The following is a 26,844-nucleotide window of genomic DNA, read 5'->3' on the forward strand; positions in this document are numbered from 1 at the left end:
GTGGGTAATACATTGTTGTTTACGATGTTGTTGGCTTCGCACATGAGCATGCAGTGAATGAATGGAGATGGATCATGTACAGTCAATAGAGTTTAGGCTCATTAGGTATCTTGTTGAGCGCAGAAATAATGAGACAAAGGGCTTGTTCCTGTACTCCACTATTCCCACGATCCCAACATGTCCAGGTATTGTATTCACATTGTAATATGAGTCCATTCATCATCTTCTGTCCACTCACACCCATTGATCTCGTTCTTCTGCACTGATGGGTGTAATATAGGACTCATATGGAGTCCCATACAGGAGTAACACTTCCGCACACCCTGTCCCTGACGAGGGGAACACTCCCAGCTGTGCAGTGACGTAATCAGTGACGTCACACTCTCAGGATTCTTCGGTCAAGCACGTGCTGCAGTGTGCAGCTCTGGATGATCCCAAATGGGAAACTTGAGCTTCCCTCGCATTCCCGCTCACAAACTCTTTCTGTGCTGCACAGGAGAAGGCTGTCACAATTTTATCAATGAAAAATGCATGGCATATTGCAGAGCAGTCCGAAGCTGTCATAAGAAAATCGAAATGAATATTATATTATTTATGAGTGGGAAATAACTGCAGTTAATTCCTGATCTTGTGCACATTGAGGAATACGTGACAGAATCAGCAAAGAGTGCGGAATACACGGTGAAGGGCGCAATTCAGAACTGTTGAGAGAAATGCCGCTCAAACATGAAACTCGCTGCCTCTGTGCGTTTTATTTTGATAAATTTATTAATTTAGTTGTCCTCTTATTTAATTAAATTAACTAACATATTTATTTTCCTTATTTTAATTCAACATTTCAGAGATTGTTTTGCCAAAGCATAGAAATTTACGGGTCAGGTGCTGTTCGATTGGCTCTATTTGTTTTAGCAACGAATCTCATGCAGAATGATGCCGGGCCGAATGGTCTGTTTGGCATATGACTCTATTACACAGGATGTACTGCTCCGTACAACCGTCATCATTCATCGGTGCACTGTCACTGTCACAATTTTAACACAAACCAACTGCAGGAGACTCTTGTTCTAAAAATAGCTCAGGGAATACAGAATCTATTTTAGGAGTTTTTACTGAATTTGAGGAACAGCGGGAAAGAAGGAGGAAAATAGACCCGCTCACACTGAATCAGAGGCTCAAAGGTACAGGACGGAGACGACACACGTAATGCTCGAGCAGAAACTGACAGATACAGAATGAACCCCAAAATCTCACAGTGTAACAGAGATTGATAGATACAGACAGAAACCCACACTCTCACACTGTAGCAGAGACTGACATATAGAGAATGAAATACCTGCTCTCAGGCTGAACCAGAGAGTGACACATACAGAAGCCCACACTCCCAATCTGAACCAGGGACTGATGTCTACAACATGAACCCTGCACTCTCACATTGCACCAGAGACAGGTGGCTACAAACGGAACCGTCCTTCAACATTTTACCGGCGACAATCTATAGAAATTTAAACCAGCAGTCTCATATTATTCGACTGAATGTCTCCCGTTGGTTGATTGTCTCTACACTGCTGTCGTTCTCTCTCTGGTTCTTCATTTCATGTGAAATGAAAATAAACTCTCCCTTCATTTTCAGCTTGAAGCCTGCTGCGCAATAAATACTTTGTTCTCCTGCAGACTGAGCAATTACACTATATTCTCCCAACTCACGATTCATTTTCTTCCTCTAGTTTCTGCAACATGGTACTGCGGCTGTTTAAATATCTCTTCTGCTTCTTCTGTCACTTTATCGATGGTCCGATCAGTCGTAAGCTACCCTGTTTAACGGGTTCAGTGAGGGAAGAGGAAGGAATGGTCAGGGAAATAATTTAGTACATGCATTGGCATTTATTTGCCTGTGTGCGTGTGTGTGTGTGTGTGTGTGTGTGTGTGAGAGAGAGAGAGAGAGAGAGAGAGAGAGACTCTGTGTGTGCACTCCATTTGTGGCGTCGTACCTCATTTACACTTGGGGCAACCGTGAACACGAATTGTCAATGTGAAAGAACCCAGCTGACTGTGCCCATGACAGTTAAATACCAATTTCAAGAGAACTTCTATTTAGCAAAAAGTATTTCCAATCAGCAAGTTCACCTGCTTTCTTGTTGTGAAGAAAACTGTCCTCTCTATTGAAAATAGTATTTATTACGTACAGCCTGCTGTGAACTCACTGCTAAACATTATGTAATTAATAAGTTGTGAATTGAATTGTTTTATCAAGAAAATGACAAGAATATTAACGGAATACTAAGTCTACTTGTATTTAGGCCACAAAGTGCATTTTGACAAGTACTTTATCGGGAGAAGGCTGGAGAATGAGGTTGAGTAGGAAATGGATCAACCATGATGAAATGCGCAATGGGCTGAAAGGCCTAATTCTCCTATGTCTTTAAAGTAGAAATATTCAAACGTTAATGCATGATGTTTGATCTTTAAAACATTATTTGTCTGGCAGAATACTATTTTAACAGTGGAGTTAATGTGATCTCAGACTCGTTTGTGACTACTAGGTGAATGCGCCACTTATTGAAGCTAAATTCCACAGTTTAGCAATCTGTCTCAAATGTTTGGGAATGGCCTTTTGTTCTCATTTAGAGACAAATGTTGTCCATTATTGGCGACCATTTGATGTAAGGCTGTTTCGTCTAAGAATAAGTTAGAGCTGGTTAGGTCTTAATTCTTTGGAGCGTAGAAGGTTGAGGGGGGACTTGATAGAGGTGCTTAAAATTATGAGTGGTATAGATAGAGTTGACGTGGATAGGCTTTTTCCATTGAGAGTGGGGGAGATTCAAACAAGAGGACATGAGTTGAGAGTTAAAGGGCAAAAGTTTAGGGGTAACACGAGGGGGAACTTCTTTACTCAGAGAGTGGTAGCTGTGTGGAACGAGCTTCCAGCAGAAGTGGTTGAGGCAGATTCGATGTTGTCGTTTAAATTTAAATTGGATTGATATATGGACGGGAAAGGAATGGAGGGTTATGGGCTGAGTGCAGGTCGCCGGGAGTGGGTGAGAGTAAGAATTCGGCACGGACTAGAAGGGCCGAGATGGCCTGTTTCCGTGCTGTAATTGTTATGTGGTTATACGGTGTGTGTGTGTGTGTGTGAGAGAGAGAGAGAGAGAGAGCTGCCTTTGGGAGACTTCCGCGTAGAGTCTTTCAGCACAGGAGCCATCGTCCCTCCACAAAGGTCGCCGTATACCAAGCGGTCTGTGTCACCCTCCTTTATAGCCAAACTGGAGCTGCTGAGTAAAAATGAAATAAAAGTCTGCAGGAGGAGACTGGGAGGGGTTTTCATGTGTCCCAGATCCAGATCACACTGAGGGGAAACTGGATCTATTTACAGATGAAACAGCAGGCGTGACAGTGCCGAGTGCAGAAAATGCTGGAAACATCGATTCCGGAATACTTGTGGAAAGAGAACCACAGTGAAAGTTTCAGGTGGGAAGATGGGAACAGTCGTGACCGCTTCCAGTACAACTGCGGGATGTTATAAATAGAGATCCTCATTGCTCACTTATTGTTCCCATTGCACATTTTGGTCGAATTACACAGGGGGATCTGAATGTGGTAATGCCAATGATATTGACGTGTTCCTGTTACATCCCCGCAGAATTTACACCTGAGACACTGCCGGTGATGTAAAGAGGTGGGACCTTGTCACTGGAGATTGATCCCCTGTATAAATCAGAGCCTGTTGCAGTACGTCAGCCCAGAGTGTCTTGCCGATCTGTGAAATTCAGAGCAATAGCGCTCACTGCCTCACTCAAATGGGATATCTAGTAATCTTACGGATAGAAGACATTTACTACCCCGTTATTTCAGCCGTTGGAATTCCCGGTAAGCCGCTGTCACACCTGCAAACTGGCAGGAACTGAGAGTTAATTCGGATGTTCTGAAGTGTTTCTCTCGCTACTTGTTTCCACAGACACCTGTCCAGACCCCGCATTTCAGTCATGGGCGGAAGGCGCTGACAGTATTAATCCCATTGCTTTCGTAGCTGGCAGCGTTCCATATTAGAGCCGAGATGCTTCCTGTGACTGAAAACCTCTCCGCTGTCTCGATGTCATGGAATAATTGTAAATTGCACAGGAGGACACCGGTCTGCACTGCATCCGCGGGAGCCAGCCGACCTGCTCTGTCCGTCAGTGAATTGCGTGACTGGGTGATGGAACAACCCGAATGGTTTATTTATTGTAGAAATGTGATCAGAGGGAACTGCCGGTATGGATTTCATTTCATTCCTGTGCTGCTCAGAGCCAGTGATGCTGGTATTTAATGCCCATCCCTTACTGCGGCCAAGGGGGCAGTTAGACAGCTGTCATCTCGGCGGTGTGGGACTTCACCCAGATGTAACCCATTTACAAAACTCGCAACAAGTTCTCTGCCGCTCCGATATTGCACATGTCAGTGGCTTCATATGTTCTTGGTCCGGTTTCCACCATTTGAAGCAGAAAAAAAAACACAAAGTCTAGTCTAATACTATTATAGTTTTGCTCTATTTCGCTGAGTCAGTAATTTCTCTGCTTCTTTCCCTCTCTCTGGTAGTTAACCTGGTGGCGATTGTTATCCTGTCCCGAGGAAAGTGCGGTATCTCCAAATGTATCACTCGCTACCTGCTGGGAATGGCAACGGCCGATCTCCTGGTCGTTATCTCTGACCCTCTGCTGAGGTGGACTGTCTTGATATACTTTAGGTCTTCCTTCCTCTATTGGACTCCCGTTTGTAGGGTTGTTCGTTGTCTGCTTTTAGCAAGCACCGGGGTCTCTGTCTGGCTGACAGTCGCGTTCACCTTTGACAGATTTGTGGCCATTTGTTGTGAAAAGCTGAAAACAAAATATTGCACCGAACGAACGGCGGCTGTGGTTATCGGGACAGTAAGTGTTCTGGGCTGTTCAGAAAGTATCCCTTTCTACTTTACATTAGAGCCTTCGATGATAATTAAGGGAGTTTTCTATGGGTGTGTGACCAAAGAGAGCTTCTATATGTCCCCCTCGTGGTCCGCACTTCAGATGATTCATCGCATTTTAATACCTTGTCTGCCGTTTATTCTGATTTTATTGCTCAATGCTCTGACAGTTAGACGGATTGTTTCCGCCAATAAAATCCGGAAGGGGCTCCGGGGCCGCAGCAACGGAAAGAAAGACAAGGACCCGGAGATGGAGAACCGAAGGAAATCGGTCGTTTTGCTATTCAGTATAACCAGTAGTTTTATATTTCTGTGGTTAACGCGGCTGGTTTTTGATATCTACGTACAGATTGCAAACATCCCTCGCTACTCTGACACTGATCCGATTTATATCGCAGACTCCGCGGCGACGATGCCGCAGATCCTCAGCTCCAGCACCAACACGTGTATTTACGCCGTGACTCAGAGCAAGTTCAGAGAGGAGCTGAAGAACGCGGTGAAATACCCACTGAAACTGTTAACTAAATTCCTTAAATCATAGAGCGACTTGCTGGTTTCTGCAGGGGATTTGAGTCAAACACCATGTTTCCACCATAAGCTGTCCACTTGCCGATATGTAGGACCATGGGTAACAACTGAGCGCTCTGAAATACTCGTGCATTTTGTGGTGATATATGTCACTCGCTGTTTACCCTGTACACGTGAAATGTGTCCTTCATCAGATATGTAATAAGTAAGGATCACCGCAGCTGTAATTCACCCCGATGGAAGGTCTATCGTCAGGTCCCGCCAGTTTTATTTTAATCATCTCCATTACATCTGACAGCGTTTTACTCTGGGCTGGGCCATTTAGGAAGAATCCGCTCCCTTTTGTCCATTCTGTCCGTCGTTTCTGATTCATCCTGTTTAGTGATGCTGGCGGTGTTTTGCTCCCAATATCTCTCACGTTGTCATCGCTTACTCCTTCTACGCCGGTGAGGGAAACGTTATCAGACTGTAACATAGCGGAGTCATGTGTGCGCGCGCGTGCGTGCGTGTGTGTGCGTGTGTGTGTGTGTGTGTGTGTGTGTGCGTGTGTGTGCGTGTGCGTGCGTGTGTGCGCGTGTGTGTGTTTCTTTCCTTTTCCGACTCCGTTTCCATCTCCGGACTGGTCCGCTTTGTCCTTTCATTTCTGCCTCTTTACCTCCGTTCACATCCTAAAGTCCCGTGAAAATCTGTTTCCTCTGTTCTCTGCTCCCGTCTGTCCACACGTCCGGTCACGCTCTGAACAAAATTTAATCTTATTGGAAACTAGTGAGTTTCACGTGAGGGAAACATGATCGCGTTGAAAGGTAGCGTGTGTTTTTTTCTCTTCTTTTTTTCAACTGCATCTCCATCCCGACCTGCTCCCACGTTGTCCCTGCATATCTCCGGCTTCATCTCTGTTCACATCCCAAGGCCTCGTCACAGTCTGCTTCTTTCCTTCCCCGGCCGTTCTCTGTTTCTCTCTGACTACACCTTCTGTCCGCTACTGAACAAAATAAATCTCATTGCAGGAACATATATTTATATTGATAATAAACGTACACTGAAATTTAATGAACTTCCAGAGCAAGAGGAAGAAGTTATTTGTGCTTTTTTTTCTCTTTCTCTCTCGAACTAACAGGAAGGCTTATCAATGTTTGAAAAATAAAAGAGTGACACTGGAAATCCGAATTAAAATTACTTTAAAAGATGTTGTACCACTTTCTGACGGAACGTTACCCACTCTGTTGTATTTCCAGTTCCGTGATGCTGATGTCTTCCCTGCCACCGATCAGCGTTATACAACACCGGTGATCCTCCTCGCCCGGGGCTGACGGAAGTAAGAGTTGTCACGGCCAATATCTTTTCGAGCGCACGATAGATCAATGCACTTCGCGTCAGTTATTACCGACTCAAAGCTTATCATAAATAATATTTCCAATGATATGTAAGGATTATGTCCCAACTCCGGCTTCATTCTAGTCTCGGCCAATTTAACTCCCAATCAGATTGAGTGGCTTAAAGACTACAACATAATTGCCTGGCAAGATTAAATGTTAAGACCAGAGCATTCCGGAGCTGGTAATGAACTGGGGTCAGTTTTGTCTCTTGTCTGCAGCGCAGGTTCTTATGTTGTTGACTGTTGTCCGAGTCTAATCGCAAATATGAGAACATGTGCACAAGCTGGAAAGCAAAATAATACCCACACAATCCTAAGGAACTCAGCAAGCCAGGTAGAATTTATGCGAAAGAGTAAACAGTCAATGTTTCGGGCCTACACACTTCATCAGGAAGGTCCAATTTAATAGGATTGGACGTTTCTACCATGGTTATATGTATAAGATGATGAGGGGAGTTGATCGTGTGGAGAACCAGAGGCTTTTTTCCCGGGGATGAAATGGTTAACACGTGAGGTGTACTTTTAATGGGCTTGGAAATAGGTACGGACGGAATGTCAGAGTTAAGTTTGCACAGAGAGAGTGTTGGGTGCGTGGAATGCACTGCCGGCGGCGGTGATGGAAGCGAATACAATAGCCTCTTAGATAGGTACATGGTACTCGAAAAACTAAAGGTCTATGCGCCAGGGAAATACAAGGCAGTTTCTGGAGTAGGTCATATGGTGAGCACAACATTTTGGGCCGAAGGGCCTGTAATGCGCTGTAGTTTTCTATGTTGTATGTTATCTAATTGTCGTGTCGGTGACCGGTGTTAGACAGCCAATCATGTCTCTTACAGCTGCTGGTAATTGTGCAGAACACCATGCAGTGTGTTGTCTGCGGCCCCGAGTCGTTCTGTTAAATTGCCATTAGTAAACCCTTGACGTGCTATCTTGATAATCGCCCTTAAGTATTGCAAAAAACAGTCATTCATTATCATGACCTGGTGATATAAGAGAATTACAGGGACTACAGGTTGGTAGTAACATTTCATGACAGGTTTCATACTTTCCATTGCCTCCAGTCACAAATCATACTGAAGTATAGAGGGTAGAATAGCATAAATCTTTGAGTGGTGGGGCGGAATGTACAAGTTCCTCGTGATTTTTGGGAATCGCCCACAAGGAGGGAGGTACCTGCGAAAGCAACACGTGTACGACATATTCAGGCAAAGTAGGGGGAACAAACGGGTCAAACTTTGTTTTAACGATGAAGAGGGAAATACTATACATCCAACCTGAGCGGAATGGAATGAAGTTGTAGAGAAGCATTAGTACTGAACAGATTTATGCACTGTGTTCGGTTTAGCTCCTGAAAAGTCTGCAGCACGGGTTCGAGCGGTTCAGAAGTTGCAGGGATTTTGATGGCTCTAGTGTCATGAGGGATTGAGTTCGGCAATTTAAATCGCTCATTCTGTTCTGCATTCAAAAATACTTCTGCCACGACGCCCTCTGGGCCGTAATAGATGCGTCCGGTTAAGGAAAGAGTTTCTGCTCTGTTACACACGGAAAGGGGCTTTTGGTGATTGCTCGGCTGAGATGTTTCAGTGTATCGGGCGGTGCAGTGTAAATGTATCAGGGGTTGGCATGTCAGAATAAGCTGCCGTTGATAATAAGCATCGTCAGGCAGTTTAAGAGTGTGCGCACCATTTGTATGGTAGCGCGGAGCTGTCCTGCAAGACTATTCCAGCAGAAGATTGCCATCTGTCAGGGAAACGGAAAATACATAGACACATCGAAAACCTACAGCACGATACAGGCCCTTCGGCCCATAAATCGGTGCCGAACATCTCCTTACTTTAGAAATTACCTAGCGTTACCCTTAGCCCTCTATTTGTCTGAGCTCGTGTACCTTTCCAGGAGTCTCTTAAGATACCCTATTGTATCTGCCTCCACCACCAAGGTTTGGGCCCATTCCACGCACTCACCACTCTCTGCATAAAAAATAACTTACCCCTGACAACTACTCTGTACCTACTTCCAAGCACCTTAAAACTGTGCCCTTTCGTGCTGGCAATGTTAGCCCTGGGAAAAAGCCTCTGACTATCCACACGATCAAGGCCTCTTATCATCTTATATACCTCTGTCAGGTCATCTCTCATCCTCCGTCGCTTCAAGGAGAAAAGGCCGGGTTCACTCAACCTATTCTCATAAGGCATGCTCCCTGATCCAGGCAATCCTAGCAAACTCCTCTGCACCCTTTCTATGGTTTCCACATCCTTCCTGTAGTGAGGCAACCAGAACTGAGCACAGTTCTCCAAGTGGGGTCTAACCAGGGTTCTCTCTAGCTGCAATATTAACACCCGGCTTTTAAACTCAGTCCCACGATTGATGAAGGCCAATGTACTGTATGCTTTCTTAACCACAGAGTCAACCTACACAGCAGCTTTGAGTGTCCCATGGACTCGGACCCCAAGATCCCTCTGATCCTCCACACTGCCAAGAGTTTTATCATTAATACAGTCAGAAACGGGAAATACAGTCAGTTATGTTTCCTCTTAGTTTTTGCCTGCACCTGGTAACCTCGCGGAAATAACTATGCTGACGTGATGCCGCACAATTGCAGCCTTACAGGGTCCCCTTTCACCCCGATCCATTGATAACGTTATCTCCGTCGTTATCGTTTTTCCCTTTACATATCCCTAAGAAGGTTTGGAGTGAGGGAGATCGTGGATGCGGGTTGGAAGGAGTGGGCTCAGTGGGAGGAGTCACCGAGACGGAAAGGTTTGGGTGATTTGGCAACACATTACAATGGAGGATCTGCAACCTGCGTGTTTGAAAGCCTCTAGCCCCTCACGGTACATTTTTTTTTCTGGATTTTGACTCTACTTCCCCACACAAAATCATCACAGAATTTTTCCCGCGCCCACAGTTTCTCTCTTCCGTCTCTCTGCCAAACCCCGGTCTCTTTCTCATCGCAGTCTCTCTTTACACCCCCATCTCGCTCTCCCCAGACTCGTTCTCCCCCTTCCCGCCGTACACAGTGCCCTGTCTCTCCTCACTCTGACTCTTTCCAGTCTCGCTCTCTCCCTGTCTCTACTCCGTTCCAGTCTGTCTTCCCCACCCACCCGTCTCTCCCCAGTACTCTCTTAGCCCTCCCCCAACTCCGGCCTCTCTACCCATCCGAAATCTCTCATCACCCCGTCCTCTCTCTCTCCACCCAAGATCCTTCTATCCCGATCACTCTGTCCCCGTTGCTCTCTCCTACCTCACTGGCCTCTCTCCCGTCTCGCTTCTCCACTCTCCCCTCTAGTCTCTATCTCTGAGATTCTTCCTCTACCCATTCTTTCTATCCCCAAATCTGCCTCTCGCTTTTACCCAGTCTCTCTCTTCCTCCCCCAGCCTCCCTTCCCGACCACTCTCTCACCTGTCTCTCGCTCTCTCCCTGGTTTCTTTCTCCCCCAGTACGGCTCCATGGCATGCCTTTCCTCCTATCTTTCTCTCCCCTCCGTCTCTCTCTCTGTCTTCTCTCGCCCTCTCCCTTTCCCGTCATCTTCTCGCCTGTCTCGCTCCCTTCCCATCTCCTTTCCTGTCTCTTTCGTCCCTTGTCATTATCCCTAGCCCAGTCTCTCTTAACACTGTCACGGACCCCGTGACGGGGATAAAGAACCAGCAGAGATGGAAACCACTTTGAAATCTCGTATTGCTAAAAACTACTAATATTTATTAGTAACTACGCAATACAGTAATATCAATGTAGATAAATCACACAGGTTAGCAAAGATTACATATAAAAGTAAGTGTGGAATATTTGTGTATGAAAACCAAGCTTCTTTAAGTCTAGGGGTAAAAAGATACAGTCTTACGACGTTCGGTAAAGTTCAGTACAGTTCGTGGTATTTAGTTGAGTAGTGATGGAGAGAGAGACAGAGAGAGAGAAAGAGTCAGAGAGAGAGTGACAGAGAGAGAGAGAGAGACAGAGAGAGAGAGAGAAAGAGAGAGAGACAGAGAGAAAGAGAGAGACAGAGAGAGAGAGACAGAGAGATAGACAGAGAGAGAGAGAGACAGGGGGAGAGAGAGAGCGTGAGTTGAGTCTTCAGGTGAGCTGATGCCGTCGATCTTCTCGTCGTCCTCCGAAATCCTTCACAAGTCACCGACTGTGACTTTAACAGGGGCACTGGTTTTCTGTGGTGGGGCTATCACCCAGGCGAGGGTGGCCACATAGACAACTCCCCACCAGTCAACCCCTTCTTCACCGATGGAATAGCAATTTGGATCGATCCGCTTGATCGATCCTCCAAAACCCACTTTCTCTGCGGCCAACAATGCTCATTCAGTGTCCAGATCATGTGTCCAGAGGTCTGTATTATCTGACCTCTCATTTATTTCACCAGGCTGAGCATCACCTGTCATTGAAAGAGTCCCTCCCGCCTTTGTAAAGGAGTGCAAGCAGGCAGCATGTCCTTGAAAGTAACATCAACAACCAGCCTTCGGTCACCATAGCAACCTTCGAGCTGCTCGGTGCTGTCTCCAACTCCAAACTCAGTAAAAATCCAAAGTTACTTCCAATGCCTTAAAGTGACAGTCCAACCATTAATCTTCGTCTCTCTCTCTTTTCAAAAGCAACATATTGGTGGTGAATAACTCTGTCTCTCGCTCCTTTCCAAACAAACCATCAATGATAAATGTCTCTCTCCAAACAGTTAATAGGGCAGTCCTGGATCCCCTCCCGCTCCCCTTCCTCAAGGGAAAAAAATGTCGAAGACGATTTTTTTGTTTAAATGTCCATCACAGGGTTTTAAACAATACAGGGAAAAAAAAACAGCAGATGACAAAGCAAAAATGTGTACAGTTTTCAACTTAACATCGGGATAAGCAATCAGCTATGATGTTATCAGTACCTTTTACATGTTTTATTACCAAATCAAATTCCTGCAATACTAGATTCCAATTTAACAACCTCCTATTTTATCTTTCATTTTATTTAAAAATATCAGCGGATTGTGATCTGTGTAAATCAAAAGAGGTCTTTTGGCAGGGCAAGTATAAACTTCAAAATGTTGTAAGGCCAGAATAAGTGCCAATAACTCCTTTTCAACAGTTGAATAATTTTTCTGGTGTACATTAAATTTCTTTGAGAAATAAGCTATTGGGTGTTCAATATCATCCGCACCCTTCTGTAACAGTACTGCCCCAGCAGCTTCATCACTAACATCTGTGGCGATTGAGAATGGCTTCGAGAAATCCGGCGCTTTGAGCACAGGTTGATAACACAGGATGGTTTGCAAATGTTCAAACGCCTCCTGGCAAAGATCACTCCATGAAAACCTTTCACTCTTCCCTAAGAGCTTTGTTACGGGGAGAGCAATGCCAGCAAAGTTCTTACAGAATTTTCGATAACACCCAACCATCCCTAAAAACCTTCTCAAAGCTTTCCTGCTAGTTGGAACAGAAACTTCAGCAATGGGTTGAAGCTTGGCCTGTACGGGAGCCAGCTGGCCTTGGCCCACCGGATACCCCAGATATGTGACCATGGCATGGCCAAACTCACTTTTAGCCAGGCTCACCGTAAGATTGGCCTTGGAAAGTCTATCAAACAGTTGCTCTACTGCTGCATTATGTTCTTCCCATGTGTCACTCCAGACCACCAGGTCATCAATATCGGCCTCTGTGTTTTCTAACCCTTTAATCACCGAATTGGTCATTCTCCGAAATGTCCCTGGTGCATTTTTCATCTCGAAGGGCAAAACATTGTATTCATACAGCCCTGAGGGTGTAACAAACGCTGAGATCTCTCTGGCCCTGTCGGTCAATGGAACACACCAGTATCCCTTCAACAGATCAATCTTCGTGAGGTACTTAGCCTTTCCCACTTTATCAACACAGTCATCCACTCTGGGGATAGGATAAGCATCCGTCTTGGTTATGGCATTAATTTTCTGGTAGTCAGTACAGAATCTCATGGTACCGTCCGGCTTAGGTACAAGGACGCATGGTGACACCCAGTCTGAGGTAGATGGCCTAATAATACCGGTTGCTAGCATGTACCCGATCTCTTTTTCAACTTCTCTATTTTTTCCTGAAGTTCATTCTGTAAGGATGCTGTTTAATGGGCTGAGCTGAATTCAGAATGACATCATGCACTGCCCCGATGGATCGTCTTGCTTTGTCAGGAAATAAATCTTTATGTTTCTTAATGAGCTCCTGCAATTGCTCTCTTTGTGCAGGCCCCAAATGGCCAACGAAGGGTCTCAGCCTGAAATATCGACTGTACCTCTTCCTAGAGATGCTGCCTGGCCTGCTGCGTTCTCCAGCAACTTTGATATGCGTTGCTTGAATTTCCAGCATCTGCAGAATTCCTGTAGGTTGTGTGTGACCAACCTTATCAGTAAGGTTCTTTAAGATAAGGGAATTTGTAAGTCTCGTGGACACGATACTCAGTTTAGTGAAATGATTTTTCTCCTCTTTATCAAATTCCTCAGCCCCCCCCTTGTTTTCGTGGTCATACCTACTGGTACCACCTCAGACTCATGATACGGTTTCAACATATTAACATGAACAAACTGCGTGGCCTTCCTCCTGTCAGGAATTTCAATATCGTAATTCAAAGAATCAATTTTCTTCACTATGCAGTATGGCCCATGGAATTTTGCTTGGAGGGGGTTGGACACAAGAAGCAGTAGTACTTTGTTACTGACTCTTACTCACTCTTCCTTCAGTTAGTCCTGACGAAGGGTCTCGGCCTGAAACGTCGACTGCACCTCTGCCTAGAGATGCTGCCTGGCCCGCTGCATTCACCAGCAACTTTGATGTGTGTTGCCAGTACTTTGTTTCCCACTTCAAACACTTGCTCCCTCGCTCTCTTATCAAACCACTGATTCATTTTAATTTGGGAGTGCTGCAGATTCTTCCTGGCAAGGTCGCAGGCCTTGTTAAGCCTTTTTTCGGAATTTTAAAACATAGTCTAACACGCCGACACACACGTCTGGGTTAGACCATTGCTCTCTGAGCAGGGGCAAAGGTCCTTTGGGCCTATGGCCGAAAATGAGTTCAAACGGGCTGAACCCCAGGGACTCTTGAATAGTGTCCCTCACAGCAAAAAGTTGTAAGTGTATCCCCTCATCCCAGCCCTTCTCATTCTCATGGCAGTAGGTCTTAATCATAGTTTTTAAAGTGGAATGAAACCTCTCCAGAGCCCCTTGAGACTCCGGGTGATAGGCAGATGACACAATCTGTTGAGCTCCCAGCTCAGGCACTACTTGCTGGAACATTTTTGAATTGAAGTTGCTGCCCTGGTCGGATTGAATTTCTTTGGGTAAACCTACCAGTGCAAAAAACTTGCTGAGTGCTTTTACCACAGTCTTGACCAGGATGTTTCTGAGAGGCACAGCTTTCGGAAACCTAGATGCAGCACACATTATTGTTAACAAATACTGGTGACCAGCTGCAGTCTTTGGCAAAGGGCCTGCACAATCCACTATGACCCGGGAAAAGGTTCACCAAAAGCAGGGATTGGCCGAAGTGGGGCTTTTGGAATGGCCTGGTTAGGTTTTCCCACCACCTGACACGTATGACACCCTCTACAGTAATTGACAATATCCTTCCTCACGTTAGGCCAATAAAACTCCCTCATGATCCTGTGCACCGTCTTTTTTACTCCAAAATGTTCCCCTAAAGACATCTTACGGGCCAGGTTTAAAAATTCAACCCTGCAAACCTTTGGAACCACCACCTGGTGCACAATAGCCCAATCCTCAATGGCAGGCACAGTGGCTGGTCTCCACGTCCTCATCAACACCCCATCCTTAAGATAATACCCCATTGTTTCTTTCTGAATTTCCTCCTCAGGGAGAGCTGTCTCTTTTAAATCCACAATTTCTAGATCTCTATTTTGCTCCTCTATGAACTCCTTCCTTGACAAGGACAGGTCTTTTCTCTCCTCCTTGCTTTCCTCAGCCTTACTACCCCTAAATCCTGTTGGTATAAGGACGGTAGGAAAGTCTCGGATAAATCAATATTATCAGCAGCAGCCTTTCTGTGCCACTGCGCATGCGGGATACACATCAGCGTCTCTGGGCGGGTCCTCAGCAGCAGCAGGCTTACTTGTGAGCTGAACTGCTGGATAAATATCCCCACCTGCAAAGTCATTACCGAGTAAGATATCAACATGGTCTATCCGTAGTTCAGATTGGACCCCTTTTCTGACTGGTTTCGTTACCAAGTCACGTTTCAAGATTATCTTATGCAAAGGCACGACCTCTGTTCCTTTTCCAAGGCCCTTAAAGATGTTTACTTTCCCAGTGTCTGTCTCAGCACCGAATTCCAAAACATTATTTTATATCAGTGACTGGAAAGCTCCAGTACCTCTCCATATTCTAACTGGGACTGGGTTTGACCCCTCCTTCACAGACACAAACCCTTCTTAAATAAATCTCTCGAGTCCCTCTTATATTTTAACCGTCTGAACGCCGGCAGTTGGGGTTTTCTCTTTCTCCTTTCCTTTTCCCCTTTTCGCAGCAAAACAATTTGACGCCACATGGCCAGGTTTTCCACAAGAGTAACACTTAAAACTGGGAAATTTTCTCCCCGACTGCTTCCCTTCCTCCTTAGTTTTATCACTAATCCCCGGTTTACTCTCTGGTTTAGCCTGTGGATTATCTCTACTCCCTTGTGGGTTAATCTCAGTGGGGAAAAACTTAACTTTATGAGTTAGAGCATATTCGGCTGCTAACTTAGCATTTTCTGACAGTGTCGCTGCCCCTTTTCCATCTAAGTGCGTTCTTATCTCCGCCGAGACGCAGTTTTTAAACTCTTCAATCAATATTAAATTCTTCAAGTTACCAGTATTCTCATTTTCCTCTTTTGAAGCACACCACCGATGAAAGTATACGCGTTTCTCATGGGCAAACTCCAGATACGTTTGGTTCCAGGATTTTCTCAAACCTCGAATCCTTTGGCTGTAGGCCTCCGGGGCTAACTCATAAGCCTTAAACACAGCATCCTTCACTTTATCATAATCTTTTGCGTCTTCAAGAGACAGGGCTGCATATGCTTGCTGGGCCTTTCCCTTTACCACACTGTGTAGTAACACCGCCCACTGCTCCCGCGGCCACTCCCGATTACGGGTCACCTTCTCGAAATGTAGGAAATACCTATCAATTTCTGCTTCATCAAATGGAGGCACTAACCTAACTTCCCGACTGACACTAAACTTCTCCTCACGGTTCACCACCTGAGCGTTCTGTTGCCATCCCTCCCTTTCAAACGCTCTCTGTTTCTCTGCCTCTCTCATCTACAATTTCAACCTCTCTAACTTTAACTGTTCCAGGTGTACCTCCACCTCCTCATTCACTACAGGAAACCTCCTTAACTTCCCCTCTTCAAGTGTCTGTATAGAGACATAATATTCAGCTATTTTCCTTTGAATTTCTGCTTTCATCATACCTCTCTTTACATTCACTTCTTTAGCAAGGTCCCGCAACTCATATTTTCTAGCCTTCTTCACGGACACGGGGTCTGGCGGTTCCAGAAATCCCGAAACTTCCATTTCTGCTGTTTTTCCACACAACCAAATCAAAATTCCAAATCAAAAGGGATTTTTCCCAATCAATTCAAACCAGCCTCCCGACCGATTTGTTCATATCGCGGACATAGGCCCCAATTTTGTCACGTACCCCATGACAGGAATAAAGTACCAGCAGAAATAGAAACCACTTTGGAGTCTAGTATTGCTAGAAACTAATAATATTTATTAATAACTACACAATACAGAAAACTAAGTGAACATAAATCAAACAGGGTAGCAATAAGTAGATGTAAGTAAGTGTGGAATATATATACGTGTGAAAAACCAAGCTTCTTTAGGTCTAGGGGTAAAAAGATACAGTCTTACGATATTGAGTAAAGTTCAGTTCAGTTCGTGGAATTTAGTTGAATGGCGATGGAGAGAGAGAGAGAGAGAGAGAGAGAGAGAGAGAGAGAGAGTTGAGTCTTGAGGTGAGCTGTTGCCGTCGATTTTCTTGCTGTCCTCCGAAATCCTTCACAAGTCACTGACTGTGAACTAACAACAAAGAGGACCGTACTTCGGTGTGGTTGAGCTGTCTACCCAGGCCAGGGTCGGATACATAGACAACTCCCCACCGGTCTTGCCTTTGAATCTTCACTGGCAGAGCACTTGGATCGATCTGCCTGATCGGTCCTCCAAAAACCCACTTTCTCTGTGGGCACCACAAAGCTCATTTAGTGTCCCGATCATGTGTCTGAGGTTTGTATTATCTGACCTCCTATTTATTTCCCTGTGCTAAGCATCACCTGTCATTCAAAGAGTCCCTCCTACCTTTGTCTGTGAGGACATGTAAGCAAGCAACAAGTCCTTGGAATTAACATCAATAATGTCCTGTCGAGCACCTTCGAGCTGTTCAGTATTATCTCCAAAGTTAGCTCCCGTGACAGTCCAACCATCACTCTTTGTCTCTCTCTCTTCAAAACAAACCATCAATGATAAATGACTCTCCTGTAACTCTTCAAACAGTTAATGTGGACACTCCTGGATCCCTTCACACCATAAACCTCCCTCACCTCCTACCATCTTCAGGAAGGTGTGCAGAAGTTCCTGAAGTCCGATAATATCCACCTCCTCCGCCAGGAGAAGGAACATAGTCCGTTTTGCAAAGTCGTCAACATCCACACGACCCTCGACTTTCCTTGTAACTAATAAACCCATCGGCGTCCATGTCAAATTCCGTAAACGCCGCCCTGAGTTCTGTCAAACACGGAATTCGGGCGTCCCCGCCAGTTTCCAGGTTCACAGACCCGTTGAAAATGAACTGGAAGGAGCCCCATTGGGAGGCAGATAGTGGGCGTGAATAGGAAGGGGTGGGTCCCATTGGGAGTGAACGGCAAGGACTGGGTCCATTGGGTGTGCGGAAGATGGGAAGGAATGAGAAGGGGTGGGGTCCATTTGGAGTTCAGGCGATGGGGATGAATAGGCAAGGGTGGAGTTTGATTGGGAGCGTGCCCCGTGTGAGCGGACTGGAAGGGACCGCGTCCTCCTAGGAGTGCGGATGGTGGGAGAGGACGGGAAGGGGTGGGGTCCCGGTTTTGCAAAATTTTCCTCATCTTCGATTTCATCCTCAGCTACTTCTGGACCCTAGAAATCAAATGTGATTGTTAACTGCAGGGGTTCTAATATCGACCTGTACTCCCCTGCCCGTGTGTGCCCCCTCACACCTTTGCCCACTCCGTGCACCCCTTCGTTACACTACTTCTCTTCCTGCCCCTCTGACCTTCTCTACAGAGATTCCTCTGGTGTGTGTGTGGGGGGGGGGAGGGGGCCGTGGTCCCTGTGCTACGAGCTGAGAGTGTCCTCACTAATCCGTTTCAACTTGAGAATTTAGCTGATATATTTCACTCTACAGAGACCTTTTCTCCATGTCTGGGCAGGAGATGGCAAGATTGGACAGTGCAGAGGGAGCTTCACTCTGTGCCAGACCCCGGGAGTGTGTGATGGGACGTGAAGAGGGAGATTCACTCTGTGTCTGACCCCGGGAGTGTGTGATGGGACGGTGTGGAGGGAGATTCACTCTGTGTCTGACCCCGGGAGTGTGTGATGGGACGGTGTGGGGGGAGATTCACTCTGTGTCTGACCCCGGGAGTGTGTGATGGGACAGTGTGGGGGGAGATTCACTCTGTGTCTGACCCCGGGAGTGTGTGATGGGACGGTGGGGAGGGAGATTCACTCTGTGTCTGACCCCGGGAGTGTGTGATGGGACGGTGCGGAGGGAGATTCACTCTGTGTCTGACCCCGGGAGTGTGTGATGGGACGGTGGGGAGGGAGATTCACTCTGTGTCTGACCCCGGGAGTGTGTGACGGGACGGTGCGGGGGGAGATTCACTCTGTGTCTGACCCCGGGAGTGTGTGATGGGACGGTGGGGAGGGAGATTCACTCTGTGTCTGACCCCGGGAGTGTGTGATGGGACGGTGGGCAGGGAGATTCACTCTGTGTCTGACCCCGGGAGTGTGTGACGGGACGGTGTGGAGGGAGCTTCACTCCCTGTCTGACCCCGAGAGTGTGTGATGGGACGGTGCGGAGGGAGATTCACTCTGTGTCTGACCCCGAGAGGGCGAGACTGGACGGTGTGGAGGAAGATTCATTCTGTGTCTGACCCCGGGGGTGTGTGATGGGACGGTGTGGAGGGAGCTTCACTCTGTGTCTGACCCCGGGAGTCTGTGATGGGACGGTGTGGAGGCAGATTCACTCTGTGTTTGACCCCGGGAGTGTGTGATGGGACGGTGCGGAGGGAGATTCACTCTGTGTCTGACCCCGGGGGTGTGTGATGGGACGGTGTGGAGGGAGCTTCACTCTGTGTCTGACCCCGGGAGTCTGTGATGGGACGGTGTGGAGGCAGATTCACTCTGTGTTTGACCCCGGGAGTGTGTGATGGGACGGTGCGGAGGGAGATTCACTCTGTGTCTGACCCCGGGAGTTTGTGATGGGATGGAGTGGAGGGAGATTCATTTTGTGTCCGACCCCGGGAGTGTGTGATGGGACAGTCAGGGCCACAGACAGTCCTTGCAGGTGAGGCGACATTTCACCTGTGAGTCGACTGGGGTGATATACTGCGTCCGGTGCTCCCGATGCGGCCTTCTATATATCGGCGAGACCCGACGCAGCCTGGGAAACCGTTTCGCTGAACACCCACACTCTGTCGCCAGAGAAAGCAGGATCTCCCAGTGGCCACACATTTTAATTCCACGTCCCCTTCCCATTCTTGTATGTCTGTCCACGGCCTCCTCTCCTGTCAAGATGAAGCCATACTCAGGTTGGAAGAACATCTTATGTTCTGAGTGGGTAGCCTCCAGACTGATGGCATGAACATTGACTTCTCAAACCCGTTAATGCCCCACCACCCCTTTCTACACCATCCCTTGTTTATTTATTTATTTATAATCTTTTATGTTTTTTTCTTTTGTTTCCCCTCTCTTTTTTCTCCCTCTGTCCCTCTCACTATAACTCCTTGCCTCTCCTCTCCCCCTTTCTTTCTCGCTTGGCCTCCCATCCCACGATCCTCTCCCTTCTCCAGCCTTGTATCCATTTTGACAAACATCTTTCCGGCTCTCAGCTCCATCCCTCCCCCTCCTGTCTTCTCCAATCATTTTGAATCTCCCCCTCCCCCTCTCAAATCTCTTCATTCAGTTAGTCCTGACGAAGGGTCTCGGCCCGAAACGTCAACCGTACCTTTTCCTATAGGTGCTGCCGGACCTGCTGAGTTCCACCAGCATTTTGTGTGTGTGGCTTGAATTTCCAGCATCTGCAGATTTCCCCGTGTTTGCATTTTCTGATCTCCTTTGTCGTTTTTTTTTCTGCGAGAGCAAGGAGAGTGCGCAGGGAGGTGGAGGTCAGGGTAGTGTAAGTATCTGGGGAATGAGGAAGCAGTGGTCAGCCTGGATGGGGATGGGGAGTGAAGAGATCCTGGGGACCAGACACTATTTTACTGACATCCCTGAGCTTGGAGCTGAGAGGCTGCTGTACCAGTGTGAGGAGCTCAGACCCATTCTTGCAGTACACCGGGTGCGGGGGGCAGCAGGAACCCCAGGTCACTGTTTCTCCTCTAGTGAGACTCGAGTCCAACACCAAGACAGGAAGTTACAGCGGTTTATTGATTTCATCAGGACAAATGTAAATTAAACAATGTGTGAGCTGCTGACGTGCGAAAATAAATAAGCTGCTCCTGATTCACTCACAGTCACACACAGTTAACTGTCCGGTGACAATGAGAGACTGGTTGAATAATCAGTCCCGTTTCTCACCGTCACTCTGCATCGGGGAACCGATGATTACAAAATCACACTTTAGGGTCGTGTCCGAGATCGCTGCAGATCCAGGGTCACTGCCGAGGTATTTGTCAATTTAACATCATTATATCAGCCAGACAGCCGAATGCACCGTCCTCAGCAAAGGGAGCAAAAGGATTCTCTCCCGGGATAATCCCACCCCGGGACACCGGTGTCCCAGACTGAGCCCCGGCCACCGGTCTCTTCCTGTCTGTGTAATTCCCCGGGGTCTCACGTGGGGGAGTCTCGAACACGCACATCCGGCGGAAGCTGTGCCGTTGGACAACAGGCGGAAATACGTCACTGAGGGACCGCTTCCGAAGTCACAGAGCGCTGAACGGGAGTCAGCTCCGTCAGAAACGTTGGGAATTAAAGCCGGCGCGCGGCCATTAAAGGTAAGGGCAGGAGTTAAAGGGGAGGGCGGGGAATCGGCCAAAATGACCCCATCCCGCGGGCGGGGATGTTCACACATTCAGATGTTCCAACAGTCACTGTCAGTCCGGGTCTGGGTTCCTGCAGAGATCTCAGTTCCTTCTCCCCAGTCTCACTGAACTCATTGTTCCCCAGCCTGAAACAGCAGGGAAATAAAGACGAAATAAACAGATTATATAACAGTGTCGGTAACAGGGGACTGGGGTTAATGTTTCAACAGCACTCGCAGACAAATATCACCAGAAAACCCGCGGATTCGCTGATATTTTATCACATTGAACATTAACACAAATACTCACCAGATCCACTCCAGACTCGGGAGGGTCAGTATGAGGCGGCGGAGAGCGGGGACAGATCGGTCTGTCAGCGAATTTAATCCCAGCTCCAGCTCCGTCAGTGATGAGTTTGTACTGAGAGCGGAGACGAGATCCTCGGCACCAGAATCTGTGAGACCGACACTGTCCAGCCTGGAGATGAGAGAGAGTGAGGGTGAAGTACACAGAGAGACAGGAGACGGTACAAATCCCCAGTGTTTATCAGTAACTCAATTACTGATCACATTATGTTCAGTGTCAGACACCCAGTGACTGTAAACACAATCTCCCACAGTCTGGTACTTACCACAGTTTCTGTATTTTACACTCCGGGTTCCTCAGAGCCGCAGACACCAGTTTCACTCCTGAATCTCCCAGTTTATTAAAACCCAGGTCCAGTTCCGTCAGTGATGGGTTTGTACTGAGAGCGGAGACGAGATCCTCGGCACCAGAGTCTTTAAGGCAAACACCGCCCAGCCTGGAGATGAGAGAGAGTGAGGGTGAAGGACACAGAGAGACAGGAGACGGTACAAATCCCCAGTGTTTATCAGTAACACAATTACTGATCACATTAATGTTCAGTGTCAGACATCCAGTGACTGTAAACACAATCTCCCACAGTCTGGTACTTACCACAGTTTCTGTATTTTACACTCCGGGTTCCTTAGAGCCGCAGACACCAGTTTCACTCCTGAATCTCCAAGTTTATTAAAACCCAGGTTCAGCTCCGTCAGTGATGGGTTTGTACTGAGAGCGCAGGCGAGATCCTCGGCACCAGAATCTGTGAGACCGACTTTGTCCAGACTGTAGGTGAGAGAGAGTGAGGGTGAGGGACACAGAGAGACAGGAGATGGTACAAATCCCCAGTATTTATAAGTAACACATTTAATGATCACAATAATGTTCAGTGTCAGACACCCAGTGACTGTAAACACAATCTCCCACAGTCTGGTACTTACCCCAGTGTCTGTATTTTACAGTCCAGGTTCCTCAGAGCCGCAGACACCATTTTCACTCCTGAATCTCCCAGTTTATTCTCCCCAAGTCTAAGCACAAACAGACAAATTGATGAACAAAGTGATTCAAACGGCGGATATTTCCACAGATTGTACGGGAGGGGTGTGTCTGAACTGAGGCCCACAATCGGGAGTGGAGATGCGCCCATGGGTTCTGGGTATCTGGTAGTCAGCACAGTCACACAGGTGGACTGATGGTGATAGTCACACACGGGGAAGGGCAGGGGAGGACAATCTCACAATGGTATTTATTTCCTTCTCACTGGGACAGTCTGCTGACGGTCTCTTGTCCCTCACTGGGAAGGGGGTGTGAATCTCTGACCCACCTGCTGCAGTCAGTGTTGGTAACAGTGAGAAGGAACATTGTCAATGGACATGTCACAGGCAGCGAGAAACACGGCCATTCCTGTGATTTACTACCATTAAACCAATGGCCGTTGTTCACTGATCTGATGAAGTCTCCAACATCCCTTCACAAGGAACCACAGAACCCTCCTGTCCTTGGGGAATTACTGACTGATCCCCGGGCATTTGTCACAATTCATCACAATCTGATTTTGCTAGTTTTAACCAAATCCCTTAACATTGAAGCAACACAATGGAACATTTTCACAGCTCACAGTGAAAGATAAATCGAGTTACCTCAACTCCTGGCACTTGTGCAGCCCGGGTCCCAGCCGCTGGATTCCTTCACACTGAATGTGGCAGTTCTCCAGGTCGAGCTGTTTTATTGTATCACAGAGTCCGATGGCATGAGACAGGACCGCGCAGTCAATCGGGGTCAGTGTCATTCCACTGAATGAAAGTGTTTCCACAGATCCCAGTGCGGCCTGAGCCAGTCCACGATTCTGAGACTCAAACAGGTAGTGCAATGTGTTCAGGAGGCTCCTTTTACCAGCTTCACTCCTTGTGTTTCCACTCTGGCGTTTAACCTCCTCCTTCACCCAGTCAATCACCCGGCAGGTTGTTTGATGAGGAAATGGACCCAGAAACTCCTCCAGGCCACGAGTTGTAATTGGAGAGGAGAGACCAGCAACAAAACGGAGAAATACCCCAAATCGCCCATCTGTCGTGTTGTGGGCTTCAGTGAGGAATTTCAGGATATCCCCGGGATGTGGATTCAGGAATTGTGCGACTGCAGCTACAAACTCTTGGATGGTGAGGTGTGGGAATGTGTACACCACGCTCTGGGCAGAATCCTCTCTCTCCAAAAGCTCCATCAGGAACCCGGACAGGAACTGGGAAGGCTGCAGATTGTAGTTGATTAAATCTCCATCTGTAAACACAATCTTCTTCGCGGACACTCCTCTGAAGGCCATCTGACCAACCCTGAGTAACACATCACGGGGGTTCCCAATCTCACGGCCGTGGTTTTTCAGGATGTTGTAAATATAGTAGGAGTACAGTTGGGTGATGGTCTTGGGAACTCGCTGCGGGTCCCTGACTCTTTGTGTGAAGAAGGGGCCCAGTGCCAGAGCGAGGATCCAGCAGTAGGAGGGGTTGTAGCTCATGGTGTATAGGATCTCGTTCTCCTTCACGTGTTTGAAAACAGCTTCTGCCACCGTCTGATCTTCAAAATGCCTGAAGAAATATTCCTTCCGTTCCTCACCAACAAATCCCAGGATTTCAGCCCGGACACCGATGTCTGCCTTTTCCAATAAATGTAACGCAGTGGGGCGAGTGGTCACCAGCACTGAACACCCTGGGAGCAGCTTGCCCTGGATTAAACTGTACACAATGTCAGACACCTCACACCACCACTCGGGATCTGGGCACTGGTGCTTGGGTTCTGTATCTCTCTGACCGTCAGCAAAGTCGACGTTGTGTTTGAATTCATCCAATCCATCGAATATAAACAGTAATCCCTCCCGGTTCTTCCAGACCTCTCTCAGGGAATTCCCAAAGTAAGGATACTGATCCAGAATCAGTTCCTTCAGGTTTATTCTGCAGTTAATGGAGTTTAAATCTCGGAATTTGAAACTGAAGACAAACTGGAATTGTTGGTATATTTTCCCCGTGGCCCAGTCATAAACAATCTTTTGTACCATTGTTGTTTTCCCGATTCCCGGGACTCCGGCCACTGCTGCGGACATGCCTGTTTTGTTTCCAAAGACAGATCTTTTAAATTTTTGCAGAAAACTCCTCGTAAATAATTGATCAGTGCGGATTTTTTCCAGCTGTCCGCGGAGATGTTTTTCTCTCCACTCCTCGTGGTCTCTGCCTCTTGCCAGCAGCTCATGTTCCACCAGTCTCCGATCTCGAACAGTAGAAATGACCGTGAGCTCAGCGTATCGATCAACCAGCTGGAAAACCTTCACCTTCTCCCTCATCAGGATCGTGTTCACTCTCAGTGTTTCAGTTTGTGCCCGCAGAGTCTCCTTGTGTTTCTGTTGAACATCTTTGGATGGACAGAAATAGGTTGTCAATGCCCAATCTGATGAACATGGAGCACACAACAGTTTTTCTTCAATAAAAATAAAAAAACTTGTTAAAGGCATTGTTTGGGTAAAATTGGGAGGTCAGAGCTAAGAGTGTCTGAGAATGAACGATGGCCCAGAAACATTTCTGATCTGATTCAGTTTCACTGTGAAAGGCTCCCCTCTCCCCTCTGTTCGTAGTTTGCAGATTCCCCGGTGTTCCAGCGAGCACCAAGTGCACACATGATTCTGGAGAGGAGAGTGTTGTGTGGAGCGGCTGGTTTCACCGCTTTCACTGCTCAGCTTCTGCTGAACTGGGCAACACTGCAGACGGTAACAGTGGGGGGAGGGGGGCATCTACTTGCTCTACTGACTTTTACCTTTCTCACAATGGACCCCATGTTCTTGACAGTCCTTTAGGATTACGCTGTCAGTACTGAGCCACAGAAAAGGAACACTATTTCTGTTTCCTTCTCCAGGCTGTACCAGTCTCAATGTAACACACCCCGCACTAGTCTACTGTCTCTTATTCTCTGAGGAGCTGGTACATGACCTCAGGCAATTCCCCGATGATGTGCGGAAGAGCAGGAAGCTGAAGAGGATGGCAGCGATAATAGGGAACTCTATAGTCAGGGGGACAGGGAGGCGATTCTGTGGACAGAAAATGGAAACACCGATGGTCTTCGCCTCTCAGGTGCCTTTGTCCGAAATGTTTCTGGACGCGTCCACAGTATCCTGAGAAAGGATGTTGAGCAGCCAGAGGTCGGGGCAAACGTTCGTACCGACGACATAGGAAGAGAAAAGGGAGGAGGTCTGGAAAACAGAACATAGGGAGTTAGGTAAAAAGCTGAGAAGCAGGACCTCAAATGTAGTCATCTCAGGATTGCTGCCTGTGCCACCTGACAGTGGAAATAAGAGTAGAATGAGGTGGCAGAGAAATTGTGGTTGAAGATTTGGAGCAGGGGGCAGTGATTCAGATTTCTGGATAATTGGGACCACTTCTGGGGCAGGTAAGACCTGTAGAAAAGGGATGGGCTGCACGTGAATCCGATGAGGACCAATATTCTTACGGGCAGATTTACTGGAGCTGTTGGGAGTGTTTTAAGCTAAAATGTCAGGGGGATTGGAACTCGGACGATAGAGTTGTGGATGAACCAGCAGGTTTACAAGTAGACGATGGGTGTAACATGAATGTAAGGAAGGACAAGCCAATGACTGGGTTCAAATCTGGACAGAGCAAAGTGTTCAATTGGACCACATAGACTAAATTCAAAAGGACGCAGATGCAGGACTGAACGCATTGTATTTAAATGCGCACAGCGTTCGGAATAGGCTGGACGAACGCTTGGCGCAATTAGAGATTGGTCGGTATGATGTTGCGGGCATCACTGAGTCGTGGCTGAAAGAAGACCACAGTTGGGAGCTTAACGGTACAGGATGTACGTCTTGTCGAAAGGACAGGCAGGAAGGCATAGGCGGTGGTATTGTAGCTGTGTTGGTTCGAGATAGAATCACATCTTTAGAAAAGTGATGGCATAGGGTCAGAGAATGTTGAATCTTTGTGGGTGGACATAAGAATCCGCAACGGTTAAAAAAAAAAGATTTATGGGAATCCTTTATTGCCCTGCAAATAGTAGCGAAGGTGTGGGGTTGAGATTGCAAAGGGAGCTGGAAAAGGCATGTAATAAATGTGATGACGCAATTGTAATGGGGGACTTCAATATGCTCGCGGAATAAGAAAATCAAACAAACTTCAGGAGTTGGATCGCAAGAGAGGGACTTTACTGAATTCCGATGAGTTAGCGTTTTAGAGCAGTTTGTGCTTAGCAATACTCAGGGAAGGGCTATCTTTGATTGGGTGTTGTGCAATAACCCTGATCCTATGAGGGAGCTTAATGTAAAAGAACCCTTAAGAGGTAGTGATCATCATTTGAATGAATGAATGAATTGATTCTGCAGTTTGAGAGGGAGAAGCATAACTTACAGTATCAGTATCGCAATGGAATAAAGGGAATTACA

At 47.1% G+C, this 26,844-nt stretch overlaps 2 protein-coding genes across 11 annotated transcripts in view; one reads left to right on the top strand and one right to left on the bottom strand.

The window, feature by feature from the left end:
- Positions 1–26,844, top strand: part of LOC140208593 (uncharacterized) — a 290,808-nt gene that overhangs the window by 170,292 nt on the left and 93,672 nt on the right. The gene's annotated exons all lie outside the window — the stretch shown is intronic.
- LOC140208581 (NACHT, LRR and PYD domains-containing protein 3-like) overlaps positions 16,748–26,844 on the bottom strand; it is an 87,105-nt gene continuing 77,008 nt past the window's right edge. For 9 of the 10 annotated variants that reach the window (XM_072277347.1, XM_072277346.1, XM_072277344.1 and 6 more), the window contains 6 exons: positions 23,051–24,806; positions 22,352–22,438; positions 22,026–22,196; positions 21,700–21,870; positions 21,378–21,545; positions 20,454–21,214 (listed from right to left, as the gene is read on the bottom strand). In XM_072277347.1, the coding sequence (XP_072133448.1) occupies positions 21,055–21,214; positions 21,378–21,545; positions 21,700–21,870; positions 22,026–22,196; positions 22,352–22,438; positions 23,051–24,806 (2,513 nt within the window). In that variant the 3' untranslated portion in view covers positions 20,454–21,054. Of the gene's footprint in view, positions 20,230–20,453; positions 21,215–21,377; positions 21,546–21,699; positions 21,871–22,025; positions 22,197–22,351; positions 22,439–23,050; positions 24,807–26,844 lie in introns of those variants that run through there. The other variant, XM_072277349.1, reaches the window with a different exon arrangement.

The sequence above is a fragment of the Mobula birostris genome, chromosome 13, assembly GCF_030028105.1.
Source record: "Mobula birostris isolate sMobBir1 chromosome 13, sMobBir1.hap1, whole genome shotgun sequence".
Lineage (NCBI taxonomy): Eukaryota > Metazoa > Chordata > Chondrichthyes > Myliobatiformes > Myliobatidae > Mobula > Mobula birostris.